This window comes from Ixodes scapularis, unplaced genomic scaffold, assembly GCF_016920785.2.
Source record: "Ixodes scapularis isolate PalLabHiFi unplaced genomic scaffold, ASM1692078v2 PGA_scaffold6__148_contigs__length_123643588, whole genome shotgun sequence".
NCBI classification, from domain to species: domain Eukaryota; kingdom Metazoa; phylum Arthropoda; class Arachnida; order Ixodida; family Ixodidae; genus Ixodes; species Ixodes scapularis.
In genome coordinates, this window is record NW_024609881.1 from 84,917,088 (window position 1) to 84,939,209 (window position 22,122).

The 22,122-nt window shown below is 45.3% G+C and overlaps 2 protein-coding genes across 4 annotated transcripts in view; both read right to left on the minus strand.

The window, feature by feature from the left end:
• Positions 1–22,122, minus strand: part of LOC8028712 (multiple inositol polyphosphate phosphatase 1) — a 50,223-nt gene that overhangs the window by 18,463 nt on the left and 9,638 nt on the right. Inside the window, exons 1-5 of one of the 3 annotated variants that reach the window (XM_029993854.4) lie at positions 13,326–13,780; positions 10,758–10,959; positions 7,005–7,139; positions 3,561–3,671; positions 639–776 (exon numbers count right to left, since the gene is read on the minus strand). In XM_029993854.4, the coding sequence (XP_029849714.2) occupies positions 639–776; positions 3,561–3,671; positions 7,005–7,139; positions 10,758–10,959; positions 13,326–13,475 (736 nt within the window). In that variant the 5' untranslated portion in view covers positions 13,476–13,780. Of the gene's footprint in view, positions 1–638; positions 777–3,560; positions 3,672–7,004; positions 7,140–10,757; positions 10,960–13,162; positions 13,781–22,122 lie in introns of those variants that run through there. The other 2 variants (XM_040210418.3, XM_040210420.3) reach the window with 2 other exon arrangements.
• Positions 14,498–15,550, minus strand: LOC8028718 (alpha-(1,3)-fucosyltransferase C). The gene has a single exon (XM_002401196.5). The coding sequence runs from the start codon at positions 15,548–15,550 to the stop codon at positions 14,498–14,500; it is 1,053 nt and encodes a 350-aa protein (XP_002401240.5).

The window sequence follows — 22,122 nt, forward strand, 5'->3', positions numbered from 1 at the left end:
TAACATTGTTAACTGCCATAACCCCGGCAGTGGCACAGTGGTAGGTGTTGATGAAGCAAACGCCTTTTCTGCTGTAGCTCGCTCCGCAGTCTGCCAGTCTATGGAAATTCCAGCAGCCGTTGAGCTAGGGCTCCGCAACAACAGTGACTCCTGCGTCCACTCGTCTTCCTTTTGCCGGCGCTTCTAATACCAATCACCAGGAACATGAAAACCTGAAGCACAACTCAGAGGCTCCTGTGACATATTTCGTTGCTGGTTCGAAGGCACTTTAGCGTGTGGCCAGTATCGGACGCACGCTAAGCACACCGCGGCCGAATACAAGTTAAAGATATACACAATAAGCACCACCGCACAATCATGGCACTGAATTGTTCCGCTGCAGCCAGGAAAGGCAGTAGCCGGGACAAGTTATGTGAAACATCAACGTTACGTGTGCCTCGATAGCAGACCATTTGTGCATCAAGGAGAAATGGCGGCTGGTGGTAATGAGGTGGGAGTCTGACTTGAATCTGACTATAACTAGAGATGCTTTCCGAGCCACCATGACGTGAGCTTGCAGTCACGGGACGCATCGACGCTTTGCTCGTGGTGAGCAAACCGTCCTAAGCCCGGTGACGGCAGGAACTCGGGTCTTTCACCTTGCTTCGATAGCAGGTGCTCGAGAAAGGCTTCCGCCGTCTGCCGGGTTCGTTCGCGGCTTGTGTAGCCCACCACGAAGTCGCTGGCATTGAACTGTCCTTGGAACAGGCCCGGGAACCTCCTCCTTAACCTGCGCACTGACACACGCAAGACAAGAGATATATAGTAGTACTCTACTGCATCATGCACGTCAAAGGCCACAGGCTAGCACATGTATAGCACTGGCTAAAATTTCTCGTCTGCAGTGCAGAGTCTGCAGACACCAGATGGCGCTGGGTAACTTCCCACCGTCGAAACATGCAAACAACACAGATTCAAAGGATGTATACTATGTTGCAGGTTAAGAAAAGCAGGTCAAGCTCGCCTCGCAAGGCCCTCCACTCTTTCCAATTTAGCACAGTGGATGCTGGAGAGGAGGACTTTGTGGGAGGAGCAACCTGCAAGAGTATACAGCCACGCCCGGTTATATCACACCTGGGTATTTTGAATTAATGTTTATATCAAACAGTCCACACATCCCCTTGAAAATCACATGTAATTGTATAGGAGCGTTGCTTTTCTGTATCAAACTCCCATGGCGAGAACACTCGATATAGCGAACAAAGCACGGAGGCCCGCCCCTTCTCCCGCGGTCCGATTGCGCCTGCAGCGAGCACATAACTTGCGTTGCGTGGTGGGCTGGCGGACCGCCAAGCCAGCATACACGCACGGGGATACGCAGCAATAGAGCAGTTGTAAAAACGTAAAAAAAAGACAAAAAGTGGAGGTAGGGCAAGAACATAGGGAAGGGCACCTGCATGCGTAGGGAGGGTAGAGGGTGCCCGCAGTTGGAACGGTAGCGTGCGCTCTTTCCCCGAACACCACTGTCGCTGCGCGACTCCTTAGCCCCAAAATAAGCTAAGCAAAAAAAAAAAAAAAGTCTTCGTCAAGTTGAGTGTGTTGACAACAACGTTTGCATTCGCACTTCGAAGGCCTTATCTTTGTATACCTTTTTCTTTCGCCGTTTTTGCTTTGCACGCTTTTTCTTTTTTGCCTTTCTTTTTTTGCTGCCTGAATTTAGTGAGGTTTCTTTTTTGTTGTTTGCTTAACTTTATCCTATAAATCAAATTCTTTTTTATGCGGCTTTTTTTCTTTCAATTTTTGTTTTATTATTTTCGTGCCTTGTTGCCGGCGCTCTGTGGAGGTTGTGGCAGACGTCAACTCGACGTTGTTTGTGATCTTCACCAACTAAGCTCTACTGCATTTAGCCGCTCTTAGAGGCTCTAATCGGTAAGGTCCCGTCTGTCGCAGCCTTCGGTATTAGCAGACACGAGCGGCAATTTCTACAGAAGCTTAAGTTAGAATTATTTTGTATATCATATTATCGATATATCAAACCATTTTAAGATCCCCTTTGAATTCAATATATCTGGGTTCGACTGCAGTATGTGATGGAAGGCACTCATTGCGCCGAAGCCGTCTGAGGGAACACTGTTTAAAAAGACTCCCAGTTCACTGAAACTCAGTTTAAAGAAAACGATGGCTCGCAGTCTCTTATTAGATAGCTAATTGAGGATGCGTAATCTTCAAAGAGCACATGCATTTACGTATCTGCTAGTGAAGTGAGCATCCCCCTGATCTACTGATATCATACTCTCTTTCACCCTAAGTGTGAGCATAGCAGAAGGTACAGGAGCGAGCTCTAGGCTCTTAGTGTCTCAGCCAAGCACGTGTGCTTGTGCAGTGCAAGCACTGTCCGGGGCTACATGGTCGTGCTTGTGGCCTCAGCTTCGCTCGCACATAGAGCGAAGCAAACTAGAGGTAGAGCATAGTTTAGCTCAATGAAGCACAGGAAACACTCTTGCACTATACCAAGTTCCTTATGTACAACCAGAAAAGTGCACACTAAGCACATCCCAGTAACCATAAACAACGAGAGCAAGACGCTAAACACCAAAATGTTACTTTTGGAAAAAAAAATTTTTATTTGTACATTGCTGCTACTGTGGTGGCTGCCATTTTGTAGTTACTGGAGGCAGCCATTTTGTAGTTACTGGAGGAAGCCATTTTGTGACACTGATGCAGCTATAGTCCGCTACAACTCAAGAAGTAAGGTAGGACGAGGGAAAGGAAGGTTGGGGAGGAGGAAGCAGACGGACAGCTCGAGAAAGGAGGACGTTCTGTCAGCTTCCTTTTCCCCGGTCTTCCTTTCCATCGGCCTACCTTCTTGAGTTGCAACGCATTATAGTACTTTGTAGCCATCAGAGGCAGCCATTTCGTAGCCATCAGTTTCAGCACCGCGACCGTGAAATGAAGCTGGCACTCTGGGAACTGTTCAGTGACTCTAGTTGCCACGTTCTAAATAAATGAGACCTCGGCTTAATCCAACTTTAAAATGGAGAGATGGGCTAGTTGGTGCACGATCCTTAAACTATATGTGCCATAAAAGAGGGACAAAAGGAGAGAGACACAAAACAAAGTCTCCTGTGTTCCTCTCCCTTTACCCCTGTTCTACAGCGCATATTGTTTAAGAATCAGTCCACCAATTTGGAAGAAACTGGATGCACCTGGTAGAAGACAGAGTATGAGGATTCCCAGGACGAAGCAACGAGCAAACCAGGAAGAAGAGGGAAGAAGTTTCTTGAAACGACCTTGGGGGCCAAAGATGAGCCACACTAGGCACAAAAGAAACTTTGGGGGAGCCCGAGCCCGGTCACTGCAGCTCGACGGTGGCAACAGGATCTAGCTTCCTCGGTCGGGAAAGCACCAGCACTCGCTCTAGCGCAAGCTCGCAGATTTCCACGCGAAAAGCTCCTGAACCGGCGATTCACAAAAGCGGTGCACTCAGACAAAAATGAGCTGTCCCAATTCAAGTTTTCAATTTACGAGAATCTACCGTAATCCCGAGGCCCGGCGAAAATCGAGAGATCTCGGTCACATACCTTGGTCGCCGACCACAGATTTCCCGCTTGGCGTCACCTTGTTGTCGTGGTGTGGCTTGAAGGGCATCTTCCAGCGCTCCAGTTGCTCGAGGTCAGTCTCGCAGATGTGGACTGCAGCGATCGAGAGGGAGACACGCTCAAGTTTGTCATAGACGCTTACGGCTCGAGAGACGCGGCACGTGGCTTGTTACGTTTGAGCGTCACGCTTCGTGATTCGGTCTCCATCATCCTTATTGGCTAATGATGCGATCTCGTCGGCTGCAGATTGATGATAAAATGCATGGGACTTGCCGTGCCCCACGTTCCTTAACTATGTCAGGGACTATAGTTGCGACTGTTACATTAGTACCACCTTTTTCTAAAATCATAGTTATGAAAAGGTCAGTTCCAAGCAGACATGCTCCAGGGGAAAAACATTCTTTTCATTATTTACGATAGGTGAATGAATTTTTTACAATTTATCAGGGCTCGGTCTTCTTTTTATAAATCTGGTGTTAGTTTTGACATAACTTGTTTTTTAAGCTTTGGGTGCTATGCACGAGCAGAAAAAAAGCCTGTTCTTGTACACATAGGGCATGGCAACACACTTAAAAGAGCCTAGTAAAATGAGCTAATTTGCTCCTTTTGATAGACCAATATTAAGGACAAATATTTTTGTGTGCAAACTGTGAAGATGCCCCAAAATTACATAAAGATGAAAACGTGTCTGAATGTTACCACAGACGTATAGCAACACTCTTCCGCGAAAAAAACAACAAAATCTTTTTTTTAAACAAGTTTTTGTAAGACGTTGAAGCTGCAGAAGACTGCGACGGAGGGGAGACGGCTAGGCCTACTTCTCAGCATAAGTGTGATCAAATTTATGCCGTTTTGGATTGCGGGGAGTTCCTCAAATGCATATTCGACCCATTTCGCAATCATAACCGGTCCTTAGTAATTTCATACGTAAGATATAAAGATTCAAAGATAATTGAACTTCATAAAACACATCGAATTTCTTGTAAAATATTGCAGTTTTTCGACAAAAGCCACATACCATAAAATACCGAGCCTCCGCCCATTCCCTACTAAGTGCCCACCCCAAAATTTTGCAACATCTGAAAAAATATGCACAGTAGATATATAGGTAAAATTAATGACCTAACAAGCGCTCATTCCCCAATTTTCGCAATTATCTTCATACTTGAGTGGGCGCTTGCTCGGTATTTTACGGTAGTTATTTTTTTTACACAAAATTTGTACAGGGCACGGGTCTCATTAAAATGTCCCCAATAAGTGTAATGCAAACCATGTACCCCCTGCAGACAATATGAGCTGAAACACCCAACTTGGCCTCTTCTGCATCTGCGGCCCCCACAATAGCTCTGTTATTTTTCAATTTGTAAAAAAATGGTTCGCGGTATGGCACCTTAACTTCACATTCCATTCCTAGTTTGGACTGCAGCTCTCACTGGAAGGTACGCCAAAGAAACGCAGAGGACTGCTTCAGCCATAGCCTGCGGTAGCAACACGCTAAATTTAGCCTACACTTATGCACTGTCATGCTAAGTTTAGACACGAAACCTGCATATTTCACTCTAAATTCTACCAAATTTAGCAGCCCTTGATGTCAATTTTGAGCACAAAAAATCTCACGATCTCATGAAATTTCACGAAAATCTCACGAAAACCTTACTAAAATTTCAGGAAATCTCACCCAGCACAGCTTAAAACATGCTAATACACACATCCTGTGTCTCCCGACTTCATCTGGAGTGTTCAGACACACACGACTTTTACTACATCAAAAATCCCTCTACTATGTGCCGTAAAAAAAAAGAAGATTACAATGTTTTTTCCTAGTTTAAAAAGAAACTGCGTTGTTGAATGCTCATTCCCCGTCCAAATGTAGCGCTGGCAGTCTGATGCAGATGCCAAGATTTCAGAACTAACCGTCATCTCATTCAAAAGTTGTAAGTGATTTTCTGAAAACTTCAATGGGAAAATAGGGCACGTTTTTACCCGTTTTTGGCAACTGGCGTAATTCGGGTCTGTGAATTCGAGAGCTCTGTCGGCTGCCATTTTCCCATTGAAAATTTCAGAAAACCACTTACAACTTTTGATAGAGATAACGGTTAGCTTTGAAACTTCGGCACTTTCTGGTTCGCATCGCTAGGGCCACACTAAGGCGGAGAACGAGCGTTCAGCGACGCATAGTTTATTTTCGCAAAAAACAAAACAAAAAAACCTGTAAATCTTTTGGGGGGACGCCCTGTACTTTTGAATGCTTGCAAGCATTAAACCAGAACTCTAATCTAAAAAAGCTGTGGTAAGCTCGTCATGCTGGTACTTAGAGGCACTTCTCAGGTATAACCTGAGAAGTATAATAAAAGTGTAGTGACTTAGCGTGCACACCTAAAAAAAAGAAAAATTACACAACTAGAGAGAGCAGAGGGTGGTGCACGAAAGCCCCCGATGTCAAAGTTTTTTTGCGGTTCAAGTTAACCTTATTTTGTTGTTTCTTTAACTTAAAATACCCTTTGTAGACCCTCAACGGATTAGGTTAAGACATAGAACAATGCTGGTTGAAGCGCGAAGAGGGTGGGATGGGGGCAGTAAGGATGGCACTTTTGGCACGGGGGGAATACGGGACGGGGTAACTGAACACGGGGTTTTTGAAATGAGGGGCTAGCGACGCGGGGCTTTTGCGATGGGGATTCTGCACGCGGGGCAATCGTGCTACACCCAGTGCAGTAAAGGCAGCTTTGCACCAGAAAGAAGTGAAGTTGGAAGCATACATGCACACACAAAGGAGAGAGACAATGATGATGATGGTACAAGGATGGGCGCACACACAATTCCAATGTTTACAAATGCACGGCCCAGCATATCATCTCGGCAGCTCAGTTTGTCATTGCTCTCGAAAGCGAACAAAACATGCACAATAAGCAGAGAAATTGAACATGGCATCTGTTGAAAGCTTTTCATTGGAACTATATGAACTATATTGTATGTGTTCAGATTAGGACAGTAAGAGGGGTGTCATGTCTATTTTTTCTTTTCAGTTAAATTTTTATACGAGGTAGCAACACAAGTTCACAAAATGGGATGGGCCATACTTTTGTGAAATACTTCCTTGGTTTCTTTGAGAAAAAATCACATCTGAAAGGAGGCTGAAAAAACTATTTTCCCAACTGCGCACTAATGCAACTTTCCAGGCCGCAGGAATAACTACAACTTTCTACACCATTAATATTTTTACGTTTATTTCATGCTAATTGGTTTGCTAGATTTAGTTAAATTTATTTTATTTTAGAAATATGTTTCAAGAGAAATAAAATGAGAAACTTTTTAAGCACCTCTTCCATAATGAGGCGTTTTCGACTAATGCTTAAGGTATTTTAGAAGTATGTTTTTGAGCTGACCCAAGGCAGAGAGAACGCGCAATAGTACGACGCTGCTCACCTTTTTTTTCCTGTGCTGCGCTCAAGATGTTTCTGAGGAGCTGGGGAAGCACGTCTTGCATCTCAACGATGTTCTCCCTGTCCGGGTACCGAGTTGTATGCCGGTTGTACAAGAAGAAGGCGCGAGGTCTGCATCCTGCGCATAACGTCGGACATCCTTACACTGTCGTTTTCGCCCATATTAAGTGTGACAGCATTCATATGGCCACGAAACCACGAGATTATGTTTGTCCATCCATAAGTGGCTCGATGGCGCACCTGCTCCAAGTTTTTTTACCATGGCAACATAAGCAAAATAATGAACGCGAACACTTGCAGTTTATCAAAATCGGGGTTATCTCCCGTTTTTTATAAAACTAGCTCGGGGGTTAATAGTTTTAGGGGTTTATCAGTAAGTGTAGAAAACACAAACCCCCTGTTGTAAGTAGGCCATGGATTTTCCACCGTTTATTAATACGAGAAATCGGCAAATGTTTTTTGGTGTTCATTTCTTTTTCGTTTTTTCAAATGTCGGCGTGTTTCGGTGATCTGCTTCGGATCGACGCTAAAAAACCGTGGTTATTGGTGAAAGGATCTTGTTAGGCCCACTTCAGATGGGGCAATTTCTCCCAGCAACTTGACGTTCCAACACCAGCAACACGGGCCTCTCACGTTCATACGCAGCAACCAATTGCTGCGATCTGCCATTATCGTCATTAAGTTTTATTTTTCTCGCACAATTTAGACACACAGTTACGCTCTATAAACATGTTTTTATACCTTTAAATGGCATTTCCGAAACGGTTTAACCCAAAAGTGATCCATTTCACACCAGAAACAAGTCGTTAGTTGTCATCATCACTGGCTAGGGTTGCAATGTGAAGATATCGCGTCCCTGATTGGCTGCTGCCGCTTCAAATGTCTCCGAGTCGTCTGTTTCTGTTTCGAGCCGGATGCAATTCGAGCAATTTGTGTTGCACTAGGGAAAACTAGGCAACAACTCGCCAGCAACACCGAAATTGCCGTGAAAGTTGCATTGTCTGAAGAGAGCCTTATTAAAAACCGAGGGTTCGAGTCTAAGAGGGGAGTGTTTCTACAAAAACAGTTCCAGCTATGGTCGCCGACAAGGCAAGAGCGGCAGGGAGGAGCTCCAGTTGTCCTGCCTTCAGTGCGAGCTCCCTACCTTCGACAACACTTCAACATTTCGTGCACCTTGAGCGCGTGCGCACAGTCAAAGCAAGGCGGAAGGCACGGAGGGAGTGCTGGTGGCCAGACGTTCGCAGGACGCGCCTTGCCATTCTCATTTTGTTGGCGACCATGGAGAGAACATTCCCGGAAATTTGTGTTTACACCGGTTTTAATTGGCTTCATACGTCAACAGACGTTTGTCGGTGCTTTCTGGACACCGACGGGGTCTTTATTGATGTTTTTCGGTTAAATCTAGAAAGTCTACGGCTTAGGTAGTTTGGGGTTTCTTTTTTGCTCCAACAGATTAAAGGAGAGTGGGAAAAATGGTGGGAGGAGAGGGACAGTCAACATATTTCTTCAGTGAATACCTAGTTCTAAAAAGTTGATGAGCTGCTTGATTGACGACGCCTTGGTAGTGGTACTTTCAACTCTAATGACGTACCTGCTTGACGTGGTGCATACGATTTGATGCAGTGGTTGCCACTTTGACACTCAAAAGTAAGTAGCATGAATTTGTTTTGCTCTATTTTTGAACGGTTTGGCCAACGGCTGTGGCGAACTAACATTGAAAAGATGTCTTAGTAGGGGGTTGCCACAATTGGCAACCTACTGCGTGCAAGGTAGTTTGGGAGGAATGGCACAGTGAGATAATGGGTGGAATGGGACAGTGTCTTAGTTCTCCTTTTATGAAGATTGGTGCTCTGACTGGTAGATGAATGCAAAGGTTAACCTGTAAAAATGAATAATCATCTCATTTTCGTTCATATTGCATTTAGGTCAGGTCGTTCATATTGCATTTAGGTCTTGCGTAAAATGTTACACGGACACCCTGTCTATAAAGGCTCATTCACACTCTTGCGACCGAATAAGACCGAGAGACAGACATGTACAAGTTACTGAAAAAAGGTAGCTAAGTTACTGAGCATTGACGCCAAAAGTAATTGGAGTAGAGTAGAAATTATGAGTTTGTAATAGCAATTAAGTAAACTACTAACTACTGTAAAAAAGTAGCGAATTACTTTTGAAGTTACTTTCGAAGTTACTTTTTTATATTTTTGTGGTAGCAAAATGAACAGTAGTTTTCATTTGTGAAAAACCTTGCGAGCCTAAATGAAATGCAGTCATTTTATGGCTCGCGTTTTCACCAAAATCAGTTTATTTGCTTGCAAAAGCAATTGACTTTCAAAGTTTTTATCGAAGGGTTTCCCCTTTTCCTCCTGAAAACGTCCCCAGCCAGGCTAAAAAGGCGTTCCACCGACGCGCTGAATGGAATAGCAGCGTTGAATTTCAGGAACAGGCTGTGCAGGGTCGGGTAGGCAAGTGTTGGCATCTTCGGTGTCCATGACTAAACATGTGATGTCTGCCTCGGCTAGAGGGTCTTTTTTTAACTAACTCTCCTACTTTTTTTCTTTTTTCGACAAGTAGGGATCGTTATGACTGACCGTTGAGCGAGTGTACTTCACCGTCAAGGGTTCAAGTCCCGCGCCACGACGATGGGATCATCCGGACAACTGTGCATCTCGCAGTGCCGGTGCTACGCTACTGAAAAAAAAAATGTTTTGGTTTAACAGAAGATGAAACGATGTATACCTCGCCGCTAAGGCGGGTCCAACAAACGCATCTCCCAAGGGTGACTCGCAATTCTTGCCGGCGACTACGGTAACTTGATGCGCCTGACACGCCAGACAAGTAAATCATTTTCAACAAAGAGGAGGTCCCCCTGCCGTGGAAGGTCGGAAAGATGCGAAGGATCCGTGTCTGCGTTTGTGCGCGAGGGAGTCTGGCTTCGCAAGGAAGTATGCGCTGACGACGAGGCGACAATGCGAACAGGTGCCCAGCTGCGAGGTCATCCCAGTGACGCCTCCCATGGAACCCCAAAACTGCTCGAGTCAGAACTCACTGAAGGCAGACAACATGAAAACCACTACAACCCTCGGAGTGTCCCCGTCTTTCACGGTTGCAGCTGGAGGCGCGGCGCCTGCGTGAATTACCGGATTAGGCCAATACGCGAGCAAGTCTTGTTAAGCATCTCTTCCTTCGTTCGTGCGCACCCGTGTTATGCTTTGGCTGCTCGTCGCCACAATACACCTTGGCCCAAGGACGCCCGTGATGCAGTTTCTACGGCTGCCGAGTATAAGTGCGTGGGAACGGAATGTGAGGGTGACCCTTGTTCGGAAATGCCACTTCATTTGCCGGCGTCTTATTTATTTCTGCGCTCAAAATTTTGTGATGAGCAAAATTAGCACTATATTTCCAAAGTAGTTAGTAATTTGAGTAGAAGTTACCTGAAAAACATAGTTAAAGTAAACTACTAATTACCCAAATACAAGTTACCTGGAAAAGTAGTTAAACTACAGTAGTTTGAGTAGAGTAGTTGAATTACGTCCAAGTCTGCCGAAAGAGAGCAGACCGGTTTTAAGCCTCTTGCGACGTCTTAGGACTGGATGCGCTGCAGCGGAGCTGGTCCTAAGACATTGCAAGATGCTTAAAAACCGGTCTGGTCTCTCTCGGTCTTACTCGGTCACAAGAGTGTGAACGGGCCTTAAGTGTTGTAGCAATGCGCTTCGTATGCTGGGGGAGCACTGACCGGGTACCGTGAACTGTGGCTCCTTCTCGAGGCCGAGGCGGTCGACGAGCACCCGGTAGTCGGTCTTGGTGCCGTACAGTCGGTACGGCGCTTTACTTGTCTGGTAACACGACTCTCGGTGGTTCTCCGGGAAGCACTCGGCTTCCTCGCGGTGAAGCAGCAGGTACAGAAGCACCCCGGTTATCACCAGTGCCGCCACCAGCTGCGAGAAACACACGAAAGGTGAGGCACACGTTTACATGTAACAAAGATAGACTTAACGACAACTTGAGGACACATCAAAACAATTCGTCGAATTTCGTGAATAATGAAGTTCAGAATAAAATTCAAGTGTGCTCTGAATGTGGGATGCACATTGGTTTCTGCCTGTTTAGGAATTTGGTTTCATAAAAAATAAAATAAAAAAAGGGAAGTTTATTAATTTTTTGTTTACAAGTGTTCTTTAGAGCACCAGGAAGGCGCCCATGTTACAATAGCTGCCCACCCATAACTTTTAACACGTTTGAAAACTAAGCAAAAAGACAAATAAGCACCCATCCCCAATCTCTCATGTTCACCTCAAGAACCGTAGTAAAAAAAAGTCTGGCTCCTTGCAAACCATTACTAATTTCCCCCTTTATGTGGTGAATTAAGATATATGTCAGTGCATTTCAAATTAGCTATATTTTATTCTATGAAGACACAGACATTTCAAACACCAAAAGCATTGCTTCTTCCCCCAACATCTAAATACTGCAAGAACTACCATAAAACACCGACCATCCGCCCATTTCACAATAAGCGCCCACCCCTCAATTTGTAACGTTCAGAAGATACACGAAAGACATATCTTTACATATATTGTTGACTTAAGCAGCACCAATCTCCCAGTTTTACACAATTATCTCGAAAGTTAAAGTGAGCACTTGCTCAGGATTTTACGGTACTTGGTACGGTGTTTGAACAATGCACAAAACTTGCAGTTTTTCTTATCTCACAAGTGGCGTTTTTCCTTATCTGACAAGTAGCGCAAAGCAGCAAAGCCCACCCTATCATATGCCCCTATTGCATTTTTGACTCATTCCCCAGTCTTTCAAGGTTATCCTTACATCTTGGGTGAGCACTTGCTCGAAATTTTACAGTAGGTCGCATGCGCGAAGCGACAGGCATCATGGCTCACGCAAGGGTTGTTGTAAGGTGTGCTTTATGCTCAAGGCATTTCTAGCTCCTGCCATGTTGCAGAAAGCAAAGGCTGCATCGAGCAGCATTGGAGGCTATATTTTTGGGCACTGCTTCCAGTTCGAATCGTGTGATTAGATCAGAGCCCACATCAAACACTGATGCAGCCGTGATGCCCAACACATGCTCAACACAACACATTTTGTGTCGGGCTGATGCCCAACAGAAAATATTGCCGCCTCGGATAATTAGTTACTAGATGCCAGATACTTTCGAAGAGGGTCTGATACCTCTTATTCTAGGCAGCGAACCTAACACTAGTGTGGATTACTGGCACCTGTGACTTCACGAGATGATTGGTTCCATAAACATTCGTGCTGGTTGTCAGATCGAGAGATACACCTGTTTCCTTTTTTTTAGATAGTTGAGCGGGAATAAAGCTTCTGGTTGAAGCCCGTCATGCTTCAATATGTGCCCGTCGTGTCGCACAAACTATGCCTACTAAAATACCACACCTCAAAATTGTTTCATGCTAACAGTGAACGTGAAAATTACATACACGGGTGAGGGGTCAAAGTGAGCACGCCGGGTTCCTGGCCCTGCTCGTCACTCTTTCATTTTACAGTTGACTTGCATGTCAATTTATGGCAGGTAATTAAGTTTGAAATTCATACCTGGACATCATAAAAAAGTCAAAGTTAATACCATTTTTTTTTTTTTTTTTCAGTATGCAAAACATTTTTTGTGTAGTTGTTGGCAGACGTAAACAACAGAGAAATGTCTGCAGTGAGTAACGAAAGGAATGTAGATGCAGCACAGCCTAAAATCAGTATGTCTCCTTGAAGTGTCACGATTTTGCTTCAATGCTGATCAGCATGGCTATGCATGCAACAAATTATTTGGCAAAGAGTTAATTAAAATAACATGTCAATTGCAATTCTTTTTTACATTTTTTTTTTTTTTTACCGGATGTGATTACCCACTAGTTGAAATATAAGAATTTCGTTGTTGACTTCATATAAAAAAAGGAAGAAAAAAGCAGATTAAGACATTTGGTTGTTAATAAATTTTGGAGAATGGCGAGTTTCAACGTCAAACAGGTACAGCCTCTACAGATAAGTATTCCGTATTTTAGACACGGTCGACACATCCTAGTCCTTAATCCGGAAAGCATCACCACGATATGACACGATCACACTGTAAATAAAGGGATGTTACGACCCAACAAACCACAATAAGATACTCACAGTAAAGGCCACTGCAGCCATCGCGTTTGCGTTTCTCATTTTGACTTGGGCGTCGGGACGGAGGATAAATTTTTAGAATTTTAAGCTTCTAATTTTAGGTTCCGAGTTCTGCCCGATCAAATGCTAATCATGCCCGACCGCCCCCGAGGAGCTTCTTCCTTACCGTGAGATGCCGATCTGTGATCAGCCGTTGCTCGCGCTTCCAACGTCCCAACGGCACGATCGACCAAGGCTGCCAATCTTTCATCTCCTTGGCGGAGTTGTGATTCCGTACATTTTTCGAGTACGGATTGGCACGCCGTTGAATTTGCATCTATTCGAGGGAACGGATTTGCGAAGAAATCGAAACGCAGACCGCGCCCTGCGTAAACCATTCTAATAATTTTCTTCTGGCTTGTGCCACTTTCAGTGTTCGTGCGTGGAGCATTGCTCGTTTTCCAAAGCGAGCAATGCGAGGAGGCGCGTGCAGAGCAGGACACAGCTGTTGATCTTTTGTGATGACCAAAACAAACGCTCCAGTGAGTTATGGTGTACTACAAACAAATGGTCAAACGCGGACGGCCAACCCAGGCCAACCGCCAACCTCCTTGCAGACGCGCTTCATGTCAGACTGGATTGGACTCTGGATTTGAATGCTGGTCAAAGTCATTGTTGAAGCCGGGCCCCCGGGCTACGTTGTCAACGCGTCAAGTCAACGTTACGTCGCCCCCAACGGTCGCCCCTCTCATTGGTAAGGCTGTAAATAAATATAGCTAAAAAGCGTAAAAAAAGAAATATTTTGTAATTTAATGACGTAGAAACCAAAATTCCTCAGAGGATGGAAATAAAAATATGGTCAAAAAGTAGTTTCACTTTCGGTACCGCTCGCCACCGCTCGCAGTGCCGTTCAAGAACGCGCAAAGCGACCCAGTTTGATGTCAGTACTCACGCATTTGTACTCTCGCAGGAAGACATACTTTAACCGGTAAAATACAGCTTGAACCCTGTTAGGGTTAGTAAGTCTCTGGTCAGTGTAAATAATCATCCGGAACGACAGCACGGGCAATATGTTGTGGTCTCGCGCGGTGGTCAAGAACACAGCAGAAACAGCCATTACGCTCAATTACACTCGCACCACACGTTAATATACGATATATTTTTTGTTTACGTATAACTGAGCTCGATCACACTGGCTGTCAATGGCACAAAATTGAGCGCATCACTAAATTTATGGACGCCAAAGTCACCATCCAGTTGCAGTTTTGCATTTAATCAAAGTATTAATCACTACAATAGAGATCAGTGGTATTAATCATCATCACCGTCATTGAGCTATGTTCGTCTACGCCACGTGGTCTACGCACGTCCATGCAACAGTTGTTTCCAGTTTGCGCAGCGTGCGTCTTCGAGGAACCATTTGCGGAATTTGTTGTAGGTGAACGTTCTCCCAGACGCAATGTCAGAGTGCAACTTTGAGCAAAGCTTGCAACCCAGATGCTCGTACTTGAGTTTAAAGTGGTTCTTCCACAGAAAGAACGATTCATACCATTCCGGATCTCCTGCGACACGCTTCAGGTATTCCCCCAGTTCTGCAGGAGACCTAAAGTCAAGAGCGTTTATGTATGATCCCGGAGGCGCCACGCTGACGTAGTCACCACCGCCCAAAACCACAGGCACAAGGTCGAACAGGAGTGGCCGGAAAAACTTTTCTGTGACGTAGTCCCTGCAGATGGAGTTCTCGAAGGACAGGTAGAAACTGTAGTTCTTCGCGGCGTCCTGGTAACACGCGTCGGACGCTTTAGGTTCGCACACGTGTTTACCACACTTGCCAAAGATGTCGACGGGCAGAACCTTTTGGAGCTCTGACACGTAAGTTTCACGTCTGCTATCTGTCTTGCAATGGGAAACCATCCACACGGCGGCTCCTGGTTTGGGAGCCCTCCAAAATTCCTTCGACTTCACCGTGACACGAGGTCGTTTTCTCGCCTGGACCGTGTAGCCGTAAAAGGTGGTGATGTCCGAGTCCTGCCTGTAGGTCATCGTCATGTTAAAGAGTTCGTCTAGTTTCTCCAGCATTGACAGTGAAGTGGCCGTCGGAGGCTCCAGGCTGAAGAAGATCCATCGTTGTTGCGGGCTTCTGTAGCTGGGCATGTCGTTCAGGTAGATGTCTTTGCCGTGGAACAAAATGGCCGCGCTGGACTTGAGATGGCGTCTCTGCCTAGTGAAGAGGCAGACCTGAGGACACTTGCTATCCACGACGTCTTCTTTGAAGTACGGGTAGCTCTCCTTGCCGGACCATGTTGTCCACAATAAAATGGTGAGCGGTTTCGGATTATGGTCTCCGCTAAGGTTGTAGACGACGACACAAGTAGTGACCAGAAACACCGCAACGAGTCCTCTGAAGAACATTCTATTGCCGATCAACATTGTAGAACTGCTTGCCCTGGTGTATTTATGCGATGCCATTTATGTTAATTTGTTTGTCTGTATGGCATCTCTGCATATGGTATCTTTGCAGCAGTGGGGAATCATCCGGAACGCGACGATGTCGAGACGACACTCGACTGTGGCGTCTTGACGTCAGTAATACTCTTCAATGCAGAAGACACTTCCCTTCGGTTCACTGCAGGCTTGACTCAGATGGACACAGCTTCGACGTGCACCACTTTCGTCCGCGCACGACACTAGAGTGGTCGTCGTAACGGGCGTTGCGCAAAAAGAATTCGCGGAACTGTTCCCTTTGGTCTCACGGTCTTTTGTGCCAGACTTCCGTAGGAAGATCCTACCCTCCTCCAGGTTTAACGATTTATGAACCCGTTGACATTACTGTCTAGGATTACGAGCGACTAGCGGCCATAACGACAACGGGTAACCGGAGGACGAGACACCGTGGGGAACGGGTATCTGCTGGGGGATACTATGACATACAAAGAGAGCTGGCGACACGCATGCTTCTTGGCTATATCTCTTTCTCGTGTTTCCAACGGAGCGAGCTGTCCCACAGAGCCGCCTCCCCCACCTCTCCCCGGTCGACGCGTGCCGTCAACAGAGTTTTCGTAGACCGTTTTCCTACCTCCGCTACGCTCCCCGGAACGAAGATGCCACACTGCTCGTGCGCTGCGCTAGCCTTGCTTGCAGAGTCTCGGACTTCGTAGCTGGTTGCGGAAAGCGTTGCGGGGCGGCGGAAGCGATCTACGAAAACTCCATAAGGATACGAGAGCTTCGAATACACGGCCGTTTTGTGCGCGATAGGGGATATCCGGGCGGAAGCAACTTTATCGGATTTCTGTCTCTTTCCTCAGGGTTGCGCCTTTACGAAGCAATTATAGCTCTCTCGTAAAGCGACGAAAGCGGAGAACGTCCGGTTCTGCTATTTGAGTTTGCGAAAGAAGAAAGATAACCTGTAAAACGGCCAACGTTACCAGTTATTGTTGGTGAAGAATTATATAAAGTTGCCGTATACGTGCCTACTGTGTCCCATTGTCATCCCCTGTGCAGATGTACCGTTCTTCAAGGGTTTGGTCAAGCCAAGTGGTAAAGAATCACGATACACACTAAAGTTGTTCACTGGTGTAAATAAGCGTCTCCCAGGGCTAACATCCAAAGAATGTCGTAGTAAAACTTTTAGGATGCTGGTGAACACCCTAAAAATAGAATGATGGCGATTTTATCAGCCTCCGAGAGACATATGTTTCCCGATCAACAAGTTTGCAAGCAACTTGTCTCACATGAACATAAACAGAAAATACGGGCAATGAATCACAATGAATCACAATGAATCATCAACCATGAAAGCATAATACAACGACACGACTGACTGCTTTCCCAGCCTCGACAATCCAAAGGCGCTCATTGGCTCGTGACCGTATCCGCAATTACGAGGGTTACAAGTACGTTGTTTTGTTCTCGCCATTATCTCGAGTAAACCATAATACAGTTTTTTTTTTTTTTTTTTAGGCTTTACAGATCTGTTTTAAGATAACCGTAAAATCTACTAATACTGTCTATGCAGGTGAGTTATACGGCTAGGGGGACATACGTACTATATGGGGTTAATCACCATAAGTCTGATGACTGATACACATTTGTTTATTTTAATTCACGAAAATGAACATATGATTCCAACTTAGGAACTCGGTGAGCGTCATCCAAAACCATTTAATCAGTAAATTTGAGAAAGGTTTGCAGTCCGTGTGAAGCACGGTAGTTTGCTAAAGTTACCGCTGGTGCAGCAGGTGCGAAGCTGTCGATAAGGGACGGAAAAACTGTGCGGGCGAATTTTATCGCACCCGCAGCTTTGCGCCTGGAGCACGAGTGGTGACTTTACGTCCGCCCGGCTTCCCTCGCACTCCAAATCGTTCTAAAATTGACTGATGTAGTATTCGATAACGCTCATCAAGTTTGTAATTGGAACAATATGTTTACCTTCACTAATTATAAAATATAATTAACAAATAGTATTTAATTAACTGCCTTATCGTGACGATAACCCTGGCCATATAACCCACCGCATAAACCGCATTTGTCCAGCTTTGACGGCTTTTTAAAGAACAGTTTGTAAAGCCTAAAAATAAAAGACACCCTGTATACCTAAGCTCGAGGAATGTATTTCCAAGTAAAAAACGTTGGTACAGACAATAATTGTTCATTATATAGTCGAAACCAACCACCGCTGAAGATTCTTGAAACGGGTGTCAACGCGGTCAACACTCTCCGAAAAGGGTGTTCGCCTCACAGCACACATTTCCGCACCCTTTTTACACTCTTAACAAACAAAGGGTGTTTCATGCAACCGCACCCTATTTTATGGTAACAATAGGTGTATTACTCGAAACAAGGGTGCTGAAAGGACGTAGCGATGAGTGTGTGTCTTCCCTTTTTACACCGTTCAAAGTGCAACATTCCTTCGTGTGTAGTCATGCCTGTCTTAGCAACAGATGTGTTTATCCAGACGTCTTCAGGAGGTTATAATTTATAATGCCTCATGCGTCTTACATGGATATTTATGGGACTACGTGCTTCTTCTTGGTTAATTTTGCTAACACGAGGGTCAGTCAAATGATAACCTCAAATTATTTTCGCTCAAAATTTATTAAAAAAGAGTGGTACACACACGCATTATTTTTAAACATAGTCCCCATTCAGTTCAATCCAGTTCTTCCAGCGCATAAAAGTCCGTGAATTCCTGTAAAACATTTTTTTTTTTCGTTCGCGTGCGATGCCAATTATGTACCGCGTGTTTGCATATCTTCGTTGGATCAAAAATATTTTCCTCCCATTGCCTCCTTGAGTGGTACAAAAATGGGGTAATCACTAGGAGCGATGACCGTGACTGACGGTGACCTGTGCGGCAATTTCACCCACCGTCACTCGGCAATTCGCTGACTTCAACTGCTGCGATGGAATATGTTTTGTTACCACTCGGTGTGCCTGAGCAGTCGAGGTGAGTCTGTCACAGAACTCACGCTGTTTTGGAACTTTTTTTATTAGTCCATCTGCACGCCTCCTGGAGTAAGCATCACCCCATACATCAACTTAACGGGCATCATAGTTTGACGTTTATGTTGCTGGGCGACCTGTCCTGACTAATATTAAGTACCTGTTTGGGCAGCCATCGGTATGTGGGCAACTGAACAGCTGACCCTCAGGTACGCCTCTGTTGGGGGCATATTGGCGGCGTGTGCAAACTGCAGGGGGCGCTTCGATAGCTATCATCATCATCGTTTGTGACGTCACGGGTAGGAAAGACTGAGACAGACCGCGCAGGTCTTCGAACTCTCAGCTAGTCAGCTCACTTCATGCACTCTTCGGGTAACGCTAGACAAAGCCTGTTTCACGCGTTGTGTTTATATCGTGAAGTAATATTTGAATAAGGACATTTTACCAAACCTTGAAACAATGGCACACGTATAGTCGAGCTGACAAACAGTTTTGGCGCTGAGGAGTCGAAGCGGGACGGCGGTGTGCTGTTCTCCCCCAGTACAAAAAGCTGGATGATGAAAATAGAATATCCAGCGCTTTACCTCACTACAACATATAGGCTCCTTGCACTGACGTCACATCGCACACTTTTGAACACCAAGTAAGAGGAGGAGAGGGAAGCTGCTTTTGTAAGAATTTTGAGTGACAGGTTAATCTTCTATAATCTTCTGGGGGGAGAATAGCGACGCCTGTATAAATCCGGGAGGTACAAAGGAGGGTCCTGATAAGAGGGGAGCTCCTTCTTCCCCTGTTCTTTGGAGGGCAACGGAAATGACGTCCTGTGCAAGGAGCCTATACCACGACGAGATAGGGTGTAACTATTCTTATTATTCGGACAAAATAAAACTGAGAAAGGAATGTCTCACCAAATTTAAAATAGCGAAGCGAAATTCGAGAACCTCTCACGTTTATTGTAAACACTTCAGTGAAAGCGACTCCGTATATCCTGTTGGTTCCAAGTGCTGGTTTTTTATTACTTCCAAGTGGATTCCTTTACGAATTTTGTAAACTAATCAACGAACCTTTCCTCAAAAAGTAGTGGCAGGAAGAAGCGGTGTCTGGCTTCTTGTTCACCCGGTCGACGCGAAATGTGCGAAACCCCCTCGCGATCGAAATATTAAATCTATAATAAATAGGTGACATTTCAAAGTCTCAAAAAAAAAAAGTAGGTATACACCTGGTATATGAATATCTATCGTTTGTACGTTTAATTTTACGGACCCAAAGGCGCATAATGTGTGACTCGCTTCTCAGTGAGCAATTTTAAATTTGTAAACAATTCTTAGTATAAATTAGATAAAACAATATTGATCCATTATCTAAAATTGCCCGGCCACGTTCGACAATTTAAGAATTTATGAAAATTTCTGCTTTTCTTTCGAAGAAATCAAATAAAATCAAAATTCTTTATTTTTCTCGAGGGAAAACAGAGAAAAAAGCAACATAGCAGTTGGTTGACAGGTCTCCGTCTCCCCTTAGCAGCGGCAAACAGCACACAAAAGCGTTAACACACAAAAAAAAAAATAATTTATGAAAAAAAAAAAAAAATCACCACACGTCATGCATCTACACTAACACTGAAGGCTCAACAAAAAATGAAAGCCAATATTTGTTTACCAAAGTCAAAAGTTCAATGTTTAATTCCCTCAAACGATTTAAAAGACGAGCAAGAGTATTTCGCAACATCGGATTTCCATAATTTGTTCTGGAGAGCGGCACTAGCCACGCGTCCGCGCTGCGTGTATCGTAAATCGTGTTTCCAATTGTAGCCTGTGAGATAGACAGAAATACGTTTTCTTTGTGATGAAAAGACTTTTAATAGGTAATACAAAGTTTATCACTCGTCACCACACTAAAACATTTTACACCGTGAAGGGTGTAAATCAGATTTTCCCGGGACTAACACCCTGAGGGTGTTAAAGCGACATCCTTAATGCCAGGGTCACACACTGCATCGTACATCGTACAAAAAGGACGGTCTGCAAACACTATGCTTCGTTTCACCTTATGTTGTACCGCAGCGAAGGCTAGAAGCGCGAGCTCATAGCGTTGGCAGCCGCTCTTAAAGGGGCCCTGCAATGACTTTTTTTACTAAGTTTTAATTTGCACCGAACCTGAGCGCACTGAACGTAGTAACTTAGTGAAACTTTTCTTTTCTCGAAATTCCCTTTATTTTAAAAGTTATAGGCAAATTAAAATGACAAAAACAAGCAAAAAATAACCTCCCTCATGACGTCCTTGGTTGCTTGAGAGTGGCCGTGAACTAGATGAGGGGTAGTGAGCTTATCGAGCGCTCACGGCTGCCGCACTCCGAGTCGACGGCGCGAGAGGGCGCCATTGAAGCGTGTTCTGGATAGGCTGTATGCAGCGGGCAGCCACAGCGGCTCTCATTGCAGTTGCTGCGCGATTAAATACTAATTCGGCATGACACTTAATTGGCCACAAACGACAGCAAACACGGGGTAAAGATCAGTTCAGAATGGGAGCTACTTTGCGCTGCCATACCGCGAAACGGCCAAACCGCAAGACAAAGGTTCCCGTCGAAGGCCTTCGGAACGCTCGGAGCCGCTCGGATCCTCCTGCCCAAATGACCGCAGCGCCGCCGCGTACATCCGTGACCTTTCCGTGTCGGCGCCTGATCCCACTACTCCTTTCTACCGGGTGAAACAAGGAGACGGTAGGCTCTTTGAATCGACCGGAAAATTCGGTTTCTTAACCTATCGCGCTACGACTTTGTGCAGCGTTGCCCACAGATGGTGCATTTTTTTTGTAAAATTTGCAAAGAGCGAACTTACCTGAGGAAAAAGTAAAGAGAGAAAAAGGCTTAGCTCCTATGGAAACGCAGCGACGCCACCGGTCTGCAATCAACACTGCGCCGTTTCGCACGGGACACAAGAGATGGCGCGACGAACGCCGCCAACGACCGAGCAACGACCGAGCCGACAGCCAGCGTCTTTAGCAGACAATCTTTTCGACTCAAAAGCGGAGCGCGTTCCGCGGGCGGCGACAGTCGCAGAAACAAAAACAGGCGCGGTAACAACAAGGAACTGCAGTTCCTTGTCTGCTAAAGGGCCGGCTATCGGCGTCGTCTGCTCGTTCGTTGGCGGCAGTTGGCGTCGCGACCGCTTGCGCCATCTCTTGCCTCCCGTGCGAAACGGCGCCGTGTTGATTGCAGACCGGTGGCGTCGCTGCGTTTCCATAGGAGCTAAGCCTTTTTCTTTCTTTACTTTTTCCTCATGTAAGTTCGCTCTTTGCAAATTTTACGAAAAAAATGCACCATCTGTGGGCAACGCTGCACAAAGTCGTAGCGCGATAGGTTAAGAAACCGAATTTTCCGGTCGATTTAAAGAGCCTACCGTCTCCTTGTTTCACCCGGTAGTATGCGCCGCCTTTTCCACCGCTTGGTGGCGGGTATGCCGAGGGGTCATTTCTTGTTTCCGTACTTTATGAACTGCATGCGTTTCTTTTTTGATCTAAACTACTGAACAAAAACTACTTTT

Coding starts and splice junctions, on each gene's coding strand:
- LOC8028718 (XM_002401196.5), bottom strand. CDS start 15,550: ATGTTCTTCAGAGGACTCGTTGCGGTGTTTCTGGTCACTACTTGTGTC.